The sequence below is a fragment of the Vanellus vanellus genome, assembly GCF_965231255.1.
Source record: "Vanellus vanellus genome assembly, chromosome: 2".
NCBI classification, from domain to species: Eukaryota; Metazoa; Chordata; class Aves; order Charadriiformes; family Charadriidae; genus Vanellus; species Vanellus vanellus.
Window position 1 is genome coordinate 42,348,851 of NC_138906.1, and position 13,615 is coordinate 42,362,465.

Genomic DNA, 13,615 nt, shown 5'->3' on the forward strand with positions numbered 1-13,615 from the left:
TTAAACGAGTAGATCCTTCTGAATATCCTAAAATGCTTATTATAGGTCTAGTAATGACAGAAAAAGAAAATATTAAAGCAGGTATAATAATGGGAAAAAAATAATCTTCCAGATAAATAAAACATCTTTAATTACCTGGAGACAATTTTGTGACAAAATTAAGGGCCCTGAGACAGGGTACAAGCAGCTTTTAACCATAAAGCCTTTGTCTACCCAGACAAATCTATACCAGCAATTAATAATTTTCTAGGATTTTATTTAATCAAGCACTATTCACTTGTCCAGTCCTGTGCAAAACACAGAAAGATAAAATATTATGACCTAGGCAGGAATTATTTCAAAAATCAATTATTGAGCTTTGAAAATGCATGTTGTTTGACTGAAGTAAAATGAATCGGTCTCATGTTTAAGTACTATTTAATTTGCTACATAAAGGACTTCATTACAGAGCACCTCAAATGTATAAAACACAAGACCCGCAATCTCCAGGCAGCAAAGACTTATTTTCTGGGAGGAGTCAGGAGGACCAATTATAAAGTTGAAGCCAGAAAAAAATACATACGTCCACAGTTTTCTCTGACATACAACAGAACATTGCCCGGAGGACTTCTATCATTAATTCCTGAGTCAAACCTAATAGCTTTGGTCAAATGATTATGAGAATCCCACATGAGATTTTGTGTATGTTACAATCCTTCTCAGTGTTAAAAATGTTTTGTCTTGATTGTGGAATGAAGCTAACTATTTTCCACTTGCAGTCTTCGCATATTGCCAGACCTCCCAACTATTAGGAGTTGTTTCACTATTAGATTGTTGTTTTCACGCAAATTTTTACAGACTGTAATCAAAATACTGCTTAAATTATCTTTGATAAAGTAAATACTGAAGTTGAATACGTCTATCTCATTAGGTCTTTCACTATTAAATGATACTATTAAATAATTGCATTAGATCTTCCCTAAGTTTCCACTCAAATTGATGATATTCTTTGGAAAAAAAAATAGATAATATAGTTAATTTGCAGTAATAAAAGCAACAAAAATCTTTACATTTCTCCATTATCCTCAAAAAAAGCTTTTTCACAAGGATCACTGGAAACTTCAATGTACCAGTGGTTCCTGTGTAGCTGATATTTAACCACGTACTCCCAAGTCATCTTCATCCTTACATGGAGTCCCCCCATTTTTTAATAAATTCTTTATTGTTCTTTCCTGAGAACAATGTGTTTTGTTTTATTAAAAGCATTTGATTCACTGAATTGCCAGCTCATCTTTATTACTTGCCCAGAACTCCAGTTTTTGTGCCATTTGCAATTTGTAAAGACTTTGTAATTCCGTGCAGGTTACTGATGATGTAAGATTTGACTGGAGTTAAAACCCTATTCCAAAAGGATTTCACTGAAATATTTTGACACCAACTTGTACCTCGTGATTGTATTCCAAGGCCTATAGTTAGCACGCTTAAATCCACTTAATATGTTCCGTATTCATGCTGTATCTTTCTAGTAGCTTAGATAATTTTTAATCTCTACACGTTCTAGAGCTGTGCAATCACAAAGCATCAGCACACTTATCCTTTATCAATCAAGTATGTAATCTCATAAAAAGAATTTTAGGTAGGAAAGTCTAATTTTCTATCAATTCATATTCATTGTCATTATACAATTGATTTCATTTACTTCAGTGTTCAAGGCCCCTGTCAGTTATCGCTTTATTTTTCCCAAGATTGGTGTCAGATGATAGACCTATAAATACTTGATTCCTCCTGTTTACCTTTTGTGAATACGGACAGAACATCAAGTTTCTTCTAGTCCCCTGGATTTTCTACAGTGCCTACAATGTACACAAAAACATAACAGTTTATCCAGGAAGTTCTTTATCTGCTTCTTTTAAAACTTTCAATGCAACTTTTCCTTATCTGTTGTCTAATTTAGTACTCGTGGTTGAATACACTTAATGTTACCATGAGCATGTAAAGCATTTAAACATCAACTTTATAATCAAGTGTACATAAGTAAGTGTCGTGTTTTAACCCTAGCCGGCAGCTAGGACCATGCAGCCGCTCGCGCTGTTCTCCCCTTTTCCCCAAGAAGGGCAGAGAGAAGAGGGAGAAAAGGAGAGGAAAGGGAAAGAAAAAAAACCCTTTCAGGTTGAGATAAAGACAGTTTAACAGAACAATAACCAAAAAGGAAAATAACAAAAATAATACATGTCACTCTTGCCACCTGGTGAATTGGTACCTTCCTGAGCCGTGATCGTGGATTCTGCGCCCTGCCCCGCCACCCTGGTCAACCCCCATTTATATACTGAGCATGACGTCTATGGTACAGAGTATTCCATTTGCCATTCTGTTGATTTGCCTATGCTCCCTCTCAGCTTCTATGGGAAGCTGAAAAGAGTCCTTGAAAAGTATAAACATCACTTAGCAACAACTAAAACAATATGCATTATTGACATTTCTTTCACAGCATTCTCAAGAAAGAATCATAGAATCATAGAATTGTCTAGGTTGGAAGGGAACTTGAAGACCATTGAGTCCAACCATCAACCTAACACTGCCAGAACCACAGCTAAACCATGTCCCTAAGCAGCATGTCTACCCGTCTTTTCAATACCTCCAGGGATGGAGGTTCCACCACTTCCCTGGGCAGCCTGTTCCAATGTTTGATACCCCTTTTGGTGAAGATTTTTTTCATAATATCCAATCTAAACCTCCCCTCTGTCCTATTGCTTGTTACTTGGGAGAAGAGATCAACCCCCACCTCTCTACAACCTTCTTCCCAGCTGAAACCACGAGAGTAAACTGGTTAAATCGTTATAACTCCTTTGATAATAATTCTGCTATAGACATGCCATAAAGCAAGAGTTTTAATACTAGGAGACAGTGGAGTACAGAATGCACAAAGACGAAATGAGAAATACAAAATAATTCTTCAAAATGTTTGAAACACTATATGGATTTTGAGAATAAGAGACTCTTAACATACCTATTCTGAAGTGATACTGATACTGATGAATAACTGATAAACAGATATCTGACAAACAGAGGATTACTCCCAAGATTTCTGGTAGTTAAAACTACACAACTATAGGGCATGCAGCATCCATGCTAACATTTCCCTGAGATGCTGTGAAAGACCCTATTTAATATTTCAATAGAAAATGATTTTCAGACCTACGAACAATACCTTTGTTAGTACCGGACTTTCATACGGATTCAATAGGCTGATACAGATGTTGTGACTGACAGCAGTTTCTATCTGCAGGATTACTCAAGCATAAAATTGTTGTCAAGGCAATCCCAATCGCAAGCAGCTGGGTCCACGGAAAACACATGGCGTTCATATGACGAAGCTGTCAGCATACGTAGATGCAAGCAAAGAAGGATTTTATTGCACATTCATGATCAATTGAGGCACACACAAATTACTGTAATTTTTATATCGCCACTTAGCTACACTCGGAAAGAAAGAAAAAGCCCTAGTTCTACACAGAGATCAAAAGAGAAGCTATTGTCTTCCAAATTACCATCGAGCTCTAATGCAAAATTGGTACAACAGTCTGTGGAATGCTGATAACATTTTGTGCTGCAGTTAGCTACAGATTGTCTGAAGTACAGAAAAGTCAAAGCATAGGTGATTTAAAGTGAAAGATGTTGTAGCACGGTTAAATTTTAACAGTTTGGGCTGAATTTTCCAAGCATCTGATTAAGAGAACTGATAGCTGTGAATTGGTAATCTCTAATCTCCAAGCAAATGAAAAGAGAATCAGAAAATAAGAACATTTCTTTCAGACTATTGTTTCTTTTAAAGTTTTTTCATTTAAATAGAATTTAAAAAAAGAAAAAGTTGAACTTTCAGAACTGGGTGACTGGGAAGTAGGCCATGAAGTCCTATAGCTGGCTCTGAAATCCATCTGTGTTGTGCTAATCACCAAGCACTTTCTCCTCATTTATTATTTCACACTTGCCACTTTGGAATGCTCCACTCAAAATATCTCGAACAAGTTAATATGAAGTAAAAATCCTTATAAATTCAAGCTTCAAGGTCATTGTTCTGTTTTGATGTGTACTAAAACATTGACTTGTAAAGGAAATCAATTTACAACCAGGATCTCACAGGCCTAAACCCAGAATTAGCCTGTTAATTCTGCTGTGCCCTAAGCAACGCTGAAGCGAAGCGATCTGACGAAATAAATTGCCAAAACAAAAGCACACTTTATGATATAATAAAGCACATGGAAACAAAACAACAGCCAAGTCATACAAACAGACTGCACTGAATTGTCTTCTTGGGTTAAATATCCTCAATATAATAATACAAGGGTACCCACAGCCTAAGCTGTACCAGCAAATTGCACAGTAGGATCATACAGTAAATTGTTTCTGCATCCAGCAGCAGATTTTGAATAGTATTAAATGCTATTTTGAATTTTAAATACAGTTGAAATTTGTATCATTATTAGAAATAGATTTTTTTTTTTTAGTTACAAAAGATTACAAGAAAATCTGCTGTCTATAAAAACGCTAATAAATAGGCAGTGGCACTTTTAATTAAATATACGATAATGTCATGACTACAGCAGTATGTCTTCCTCAGCGTTCCTTAAGAAAGGAAAAGTCAGGGTGGTTTGTCATTAAGAACAAAGGGTTAAGCACATAACTCGAAGAGTAAATGATAAAAAAGGGTAGCTACACCAAGCAACACCAGAAATAATCCAATAATTCTTAACATATGGAAGCCCTCATAAACCATAAAGCCTAGCCATTACCGAAATGTATGTTTATAATAAAAAAAAAAAAAAGAAAATAAGCTCAAAAGCTGAATGTAAGGGAGATAAAATGAAAGCCGAAATAAAAGGAAAGCAGATATAAGAGGAAACTGATTTTCATTTTCAAATAGGAGTTTCTTCCCATTACAGGTCCTGGAGCTGAACCAGGAACTGCACAAATACATCTATGTACAGAGCTAATGTACACATGGCTTTGACTATCTAAGTGATAAAAGAAAGCAAGCAAGGTGTGCTAATCCATGATATTAGAGGAAAAAGCAGTTAATTACCTGTCTTGAACAGAGAAGGGCAAATATTGCAAACAAACATGCAGAAACATATTCTTATAAATATATTCAAAGAATATTTCTTCATATTCTTAAATGAAACTGGTGTAGTACTAGTCAATTATACATTGTCCCTCTCTAAAGATTCATATGACCAAGTTTTCATTTGAGCACTAAATTTCAAAACTTTTTCCTACAATTTCAAGAAGTTTTGAATCTTAAATAAAGCAACACATACTGACTGTCCCTTGCTTCCTTACTAGAAACCTGAAAGAGCCACATGTCCTAATAAAGAGACACAAATGTCCTAACAGCACGTTAGGACACCTATGGTTGAATCTAATATGAGAAAGATGAAGTTAATATTTTAATACTAAAGCATAGATACTCCAGCAGTCTACCTTTATTAGGCAATAAGTTTTCCTTCCATGTCTAAAAAATTAGATGAGAAAAAGGTTTGTGTTTTTTTTTTTTTTAAATCACACACACACACAAAATGAAGAAACTCTTCTCCTCAGTGGGAAATCTAAAAGCTATTCAAAAGCATATTAAAATTTTCACTTGGCAGACAGAAATACTGTCATTTGTTACACGATCATGCAGAATTAACTGACACAACTCAGATTTTGAACACAGCATCAAATTCTTACAGAGCAATTAAAGATTCAGTTAAAAAGAATCAAAACCTGTGGGGGGAAAAAAAAATGGGCACATAAAAGGAAAGGGCAATTTGGTCACTGAGGCTGGAATTTGTCTCACCTAACTTCAGGTATCAGCATAGCAGTTTATATCTGACCTAGTCAACACAGGCATTTTTTCTACTTTTTCTCAGGTGTCCACCATTCATCTGATTTATTACAGAAGTTTACTTTAGAATGAGATGAATTGTGCCCTAGACTTCGTTGACATGATTTTCTCTCACACTAAGGAGAGCCCAGTGCAATTAGTGTCTATATGTATGTCTGTGTTTGGTCAAAGAAATTCCACCTAGGCTCTCAACGGATATTATGTTTTATAACCTCTGCTCTTCTCTCCTTCGCATATTCAATAAAACAAAATGTACCAATGAACGGTTGAGGCAATCCAGTAGATTTAGTTTTGTTAAAACACTCCTTGCATTTGAAGCTGAGTTTTCCACCACAGTAATGGCGTAAGACATCCTCCATACTGTGCAACATGTTATCGCCGCTTCCTACGTATCTACAGACCAACTCCAGCTCCAGTGTAAGCTGATGTTAAGGCAACAGATCTGCGTTAGCTTTTACTCCCAGTATCTGTAGACTGTTGAGTCATCCCATGGAAGCACAGTTAAAGGTTGCAAGGGTGACAAAATGCACTATGCATTAGAAAAGGCACAATACACGAAGATGACACAGTATAGAACAGGGCATGAAGTGCACTTAAAAAGAATAAAATAGCTCTGAAAATAAAAACTGAATTTGTCATTTGTTAAAGAGACAATTTAAAATGCAAGAGAGAACTTTGCACTCAGTCAGGTCCCGTCAATGTTCTTTTTAAAATTCTAATTGCATGTAAAATACATTTTATAAGAATAATGCATGCTACATAAATTCAATGTGATTTGCCTAATGGGAAACTAGTGCAAACATATTAAAGCCATGCATTAGTAGAATTTAGAGATTTGGGTAAGTCTTACTCATTTCCATTTTAGTTGTTTTCTTTGAGCTTATTCTTATTTTTTTCTTACAGTTTCTTAGTTCTCATTTTTACAAAAAGACACAAAGAATAATAGAAAAAAACGCTGGATGAACTGCCAGGCTCAAAGGGTTGTGGCCACCAACTCAAAGTTGTAGGCCAGTCACTAGTGGAGTCCTCCAGGAATTGATACTGGTGCCAATATTGTTTAAAGTCTTCATTAATGACCCGGACAATGGGACAGAGCCCACCTTCAGCAAGTTTGCTGATGATAAAAAACTGGGAGGAGTGCCTGGTACACCAGATGGGTGTGCTGCCATTCAGAGGGACCTGGACAGGCTGGAGAAATGGGACAACAAGAGTCCCTTGAAGTTCAACAAAGGGAAATGCAAAAGTCCCACAACTGGGAAGCTATAGCCTTACACACCAGCCTGGGCTGGGGGATGACCATCTGGAAAGCAGCTTTGTGGAGAAGTACTTGGGATCCTGGTGGACACCACGTGAAACATAAGCCAGCAGTGTGTATAAATACCTGATGGGGTCAGGGTCAGGAAGTTAAAAAGACAGAGACTCTTTTCAGTGAATTCCATGACAGGACAAGACACAACAGGCACAAACTGAACCACAGGAGATTGGACTTAAATACGAGAAAAAACTTCTTTGTTCTTCTTTACTCTGAGGGTGCTCAAACACTAGAATGAGTTGCCCAGAAAAAGGTTGTGAAGATATTCAAAAGTCACCTGAAAAAGATACCAAGCATCCTGCTCTAGCAGACTCTGTTCTGACCTGTAGGGGTGCACCTTGTCCCTTTTGATGTCCCTTCAAAGAACCTCAAAAATTCTGTGTTCCTGTAGTATTTGTGGCTGCCAAACTCCAACATATCTTCCTGAACCTCTCAATTTCATGCCATCTTCCTTTCTTCCTCCCTGATTTACCACATAATTTCAGATTTTTTCTCCTTCCTGACTTCCTTTTCTATGCCCAAGACATTGCCAAACTGACTGCTCTCTCCCACTCCACCTTCTCTACATTCCAGAAATTTCCCAGCTGGATTGAAATTTTTATTTCAGGAGTAAGTTTCATCTGCTGTCCAGAAATATCCTATCAGTTCTTAGACAAAAAGAAAAAAGGAAAAAAAAGAAAAAGGATTGGAAAGGGGTAGCACAACTAAAATTTTCCCAGAGATGACTTTTCATCTGCGCCAGTGAAAGAAAAATAAGACAACTCATGCTTTCTCCCGTGCTGTTTCCCACACATTCAATATCTGGAAAAAAAAAAAAACAACCCTCTTCCTTTTCCTTCTAATCCATCCTTCAGTGTTTTCATTTCTTGTGATGCCTTTATCACTTGAACATGTTTATGCTACTGCTCTTTTAAAACACCTGCCTATTACATTAACAGTGTCTATCTCCCTAAGTTGTCTCTCATTTTACGTGTAGGCTGTAAGCTCTTTAGGACAGGCGCCAGTGTTTCGTTCTCTGACAGCACTGGGGTCTCTTAGCTGTTAAGACTGTACTAATGATAGATGATCTTGTCTATGCCTTGGCCCAGATACACACTTTTTCTGTTCATCACATTTTTCTCTGTTTTTAGGAGCTGTTCATTGCATTTAAGTACAGAGGATTGAAGACAGTGTGTGTAACATCAAAAGCAACATTAAAAACTTTGCCACAGCGATAGCTCCCAATGACATGTTCTCCCCACTTGAAAAGATCTATTCCTTCCTCTCCGATCGTAACAACTGATCTAACTCATGCTGAATTCTCTGCTGAATAAATAAATAAATAAAAATAGCCCAAATGTTCAAGACCTAATTCGTGATCATGTGGTCATGGAGAGTCCTTTTTAACTTCAAACAGCTTTAGAAAAGATCAATATTTAGACATATGCAACAACTATAGGGATATCTTTTTACATGGATATAATTTTGGCCACTCACTCTAGATTCAAAAAATCCAAGTGCGGGATAATGACTTTACTGGACAGGACATACAGTTAGCATGACAGAACACAGTCTGTCTAAATATATTCAGAAAGGTGTTCCTAAAGTATCTGTCCTTACAGCCAAAGTGAAGGTGTGAAGCATCTTTATGAGGAAAATATACCTTGGCAGAAAGGAGGGGCAATTTGTAAAGCTATCGAGGACGTTTTATAACTTTATGTCAGGGAATATGTATGCATGTCTGTTAACGTGCAGTGAAAATATGAATTTTTATTGTCACCCCTGAATTGGAGAATCAAGAAATACCGAAATCTGGCTTGTATACTACCAAAAAGTGGGCTTGTCTTTGGAATGGTCAAGCCTTCTGTTTTTTTGTCCTGAGCGACTACAGGTATCACGTAATAAATGGTAAATACAAAGGAAAGAAGGTTGTTAAATATCATAACTGGTAACAAAGTTCCCATGTGTTGAGTACGGCATTATCCATTATGTGACTGCTAACATAACCCTTCATATTTCATTTCCTCAAAGGCTGCTCAAGTTCAAGCCTTCTAATAATTCTAAAAGTTTATTTAAAGGGGTACAAAAAAAAAAATAGTGACTTTCACAGAATGAGCAAAATGACCCCATATTTTATGTTTTCTCCTTAACACATAGTTTAAACACCAGGAATCATTTATGAAAGGTTTTACGGAGTCTGCTTACATTGTGGGTTGCACAGTCTCCCATTATTTATTGCAATAACACATGCTGGCACCACATCTAACAAAATAGTTCCAGAATAAGCAACATAACAAATTGCTGCTTTAGTTCTTGAATCAGTTCGTATACTCTGTGGTCTTTTTCATAATCTTCATCGCATAGCACTGCAGATTTCCTGATGACATTTTTGTTTGCCGGAGCTGCTAAGGGTAGACAGAACCAGCGAACTGAAGTCCTGACCAATGTGCTGTGACTGACATGCAATTCACCATTTAACCACCGCTGTACATGATATATTGGAGGTGATATGAACATGACCCTATCCTCAGTGTATTTGGGATCAAGTCTTAATCTTCAGCTGAGAGCTTGAAAATACTGTAGAAAAAGCTTTTGTTCCAAATGATCGCAAGTGCAGGGACATAGTAACGGAACTTGTTTCTAGTTATGAGAGATTAATTAATGAATAATATTAATTAGTACAATTATCGCCTCAGAACTGCATATTACTATCAGAATATGCTGCTGACTTTTACAGCAGTCGTTTACGAATGTGCAATCTCAAACAGTAAAGTATATTCTGATGTTATTCTGGCTTTCAGAAATCATTTTACCCTTAAAAGCTCTATCAAGCGAATACAAGACACAGAACCACTGGAAAGGAAAGAAAATCCAATTTATGAAATTTTTAACTTGTCATGCTTAACAGAAAATTTCATCCTTTTGGCTACCCAAACTTTCTTTATTTTTTCTCTCTTTTTTTTCTCCCACTATGCACGCATGCTTGATTCTACAAAGGATAACCTACACCAAGGATGCTATTTCTACTGCCAGTCACATGAATGCTGATCTGTAATAACTGCATTTGGATAGAACTGGCTGCCTTTCTTTGAAGGCCACTGGTTGAATAGGGCTTTTGCCAGCAGTTGAATATGACTCTCAGCGTTTTGCGAACTTGCCAGATTTTGGGCTCTTTGTCAATTAACATCAATATGCGTCTTTTAGAATGCCATTAAGGTCAGTACTTCCAACATAGAACACATGTATACATGTATATGCATACACACATTCCATAAAATTAACCCGGGAAGTCATAAACAATGTGTAAAGTTGAGGAAACTCCTGCATAGGGGATTATTGCTTTTGAGCACAACTCGTTTTCTGATGTTTTGTTACTTATGCTGATATAAAAACTGATTTGTACTACTGACCTTGGATACAAGACAGTTCGTATATCTTGCCAGGGATCTAATTCAAAGCCTGATGGAAAGACTCAGACTGGTTTTAAGGCACCTTGGAAAATCCTTCAAACTTACACAGCATAAGAAAAAAAGCTTTTGAATAATATATTTTAAAGCTTAAAGAGATATCTTTTTTTCTTCAGTTATTTCCTCCAATTACTAGATCATATTTTGTAAACAATAAATCACTCTTTCCATGGAACATCCCCCTTACTGTTCTGAACATGCTAACAGGTAACAGCAGGAGAAACTTATAAAGGTATTTGTATGTTTAGAAACACATGTATTTTTGTAAATAACTTTCGACATTTCCCATCCTTGTTCCTATTCTCCCATGCTTCATTTCTTTCATCACAGAAACAAAAGTACTCAGCATATTTTCTTTTTTTGTTGTTGTAACAACCACGAAAATATTGTAACAATTGTTTTTTAAAGCAATCCTACTCTAATTAGGATATAAACCTCCATAAAAACATATGCTGTCTGTAATAAAGGGCTATAACAAAGACATCCAGAGAGAAAGATAGACATAGAGGTATCTGTCTATAACATACATAGCAAAGATGTATCTTAAGGAAAGGACTACACATGTCTGCAAGGTCCGTTTTTGTTATACTATCATTAGTTAGTGCGCATCCATTTACAATGCTAAACTTACTGCATCAGAAGTGGTTCCAAACGAGCAGTTTTCAGCACCAGTATAAAGATCTCTGCTGTTTCACAGCTTTGTCGTTTTTGCTGTGGCTAGGTTTGGCTTGTTTGGGGAAGGGGGGTTGATTATGACTAAACATGCAAACTGTATCCCTTCATACACAAGAGCAGTCATATCTGGTGAGATACTAGACTATTCTTCAGTGAACTTACAACCTTCCTTTGAAATTTCCGGCACAACAGCCACATATTTAAGAAGCGAGCTTCATCAACTCCTGTTGACTTTACCAAATACACACAGAGATTTTATTTGCAAAGGAGTACCTTTTACCCACACAATAATTTAAAGGATATTATTTAAGTCTGAAGACTCATTTAAGCAGAATAAGTGGCATCAATAGCACTTACCTGATTGTGTGGCATAGAGGTTATACAGCTACTTTCCAGCTCAGAACCATGCAATAGCCATTTTAAAAAAAATAATGCAATGTTTGAAATTTATGAAAATTAGGTTTTTACTAGCAATGCTTTTGTAAGAGGCTTCTAGACACAAGTAGTGCAATTTGCAACATTGTTTGCGGTTAAAAGAAATGTGCCATATGTAATTATTTATAGAGAGACACTGCGTATAGACTAGGAGGTTTAGATAAGTTGATATGTAATAGTTTAGCCACTATAACAATTAATCAAGTCATGAGTATTGCATTCTGTCCTAAAAGAATGACAAGCCTCTTTTCGCTACGAGAAATCAGTTACATGACTATCATACTCGCACTGGCCTACTGAAAGGACTAAACGCAACCAATATCACACAGAAAGATGGATCGAGCATGAATCAATGCGGCAAGCACATAACCAAACAGACATGGAATTAAACAAGAAAAAAAAAAAAAAAAAGGCAAAACAAACAAAACCAACAAAGATTGTCGCTTAACCTGTTTTGTCAGAGCTGGTATTGATGGTATTGGTAGTGATGGAAGTGAAGGTAGTCTTTGCGCTGTCCTTGGTAGTAACAGATTTCTGCTTATTTTTCATGGCTTCCAGTGCTTTGAGCTTCTTGGCATGTTTAGTGCCTTTGTAGTGGGCCGCAGCCTGGCTCTACAAAGGAGAACAAAATGAACCATGCAATCAGGCTCATTTCTAAACCGGCATTCTCTGTATTAGTACAAATACAGACTACCTTTCAATAATGGGTACCGTTCACATTATCCAAGTAGCGACCAAACAGAAAATTATATTTAGAATGATGCTTGGAAAACAATGGAAAAAATACTCAAGCAACCCCAAGTCGAAAAATACAGTATATTATTTTCAAACCAAAATAAGGTTGTTTTAATCTATCATGCTAGCATTAGCTTTTGTATCAAGACTTCTTTTGCTTTCGCATAAAAAAAATATATTAATTCTCAGGCAACGGGGAGGAACGCACTCTTCTCCCAGTAGCTTTGCACTTTTCCTTTTTTTACTTCAAAATAGATATTTTGTCAAAGCTTCCTTCAAAGAACAGTTTACTATTAACAGTCGTATCAGGAATGTCTCAGCAAAGACTGACAGTAAAAAACAAATCAAAAAAACCCCAAACCAAAACCAAAGCCCAAACAAAAGAAAGCAAAACATAAAACACTCTCTTCACTCTCTTCAAAGCCCATCACCAAAGATTTAACTGAATGTGAGGCAGACATGAACTTAGCTGGCTTTCTTCAAAAAAAAAAAAAAAAAAAAAAAAAGATTACTTTTGTCCACCTGTTACAAAAGGTAGTGTTTGAAATTCAAAGCCAGGCACATCCTTTCAAAGGAGAAAGCTCACACAAATCCTGTCACAGTCCCAAATATATTTTGGCCAACTGACATCGTTAAACTAAAATAGATTTGTATGTGCATTGCTATTTAGATTTATATATCACACTGAAAGTATCTTTATCGTTGTAAGAGTTAGTATCAACTTTTCTTCATTTAATTTATGTTGCAAATGTATTTTAAGAATTTTATTTGAAGTATAAAATTAAACCTTATACAAAACCCACTGGAATTAGTATGAATACTCAGAGTTTATTTCTTCTCTAATTATTTAAACTTTTATAAGAAAGATAGTTTTCTAGTTAATAAGTTAACAACCTGAAAATTTTCTTATTTTAACTGCTGAACTTCAAACTTTATTGAAAGCAATTCCTTTCTTACTTGAAAGACAAATTATTAAGACTCTTGAAAAATAGTAAAAATTTAGCTACTACAGAACTGAACAAATGAAAAGCAAATATGCTGGGTCAGCCCAAGGACCCACAAAGGTCAGTATTTTGTTTCTGGCATGAAACAATAGCAGATACTTAGAACATAAAAGAAAGGTAAATGCTTTCTATTGTGGAAGCAGAA

General features: G+C 36.1%; 1 protein-coding gene across 1 annotated transcript in view; it reads right to left on the bottom strand.

Moving 5' to 3' along the window:
- The window catches only part of LOC309686459 (zinc finger protein 385D), a gene marked incomplete at its 5' end in the record, with an annotated part of 142,847 nt that overhangs the window by 51,984 nt on the left and 77,248 nt on the right, over window positions 1-13,615 (bottom strand). The window contains one exon of the mRNA XM_082499159.1: window positions 12,181-12,343. Within this exon, the coding sequence (XP_082355285.1) occupies window positions 12,181-12,343 (163 nt within the window). The remainder of the gene's footprint in view (window positions 1-12,180; window positions 12,344-13,615) is intronic.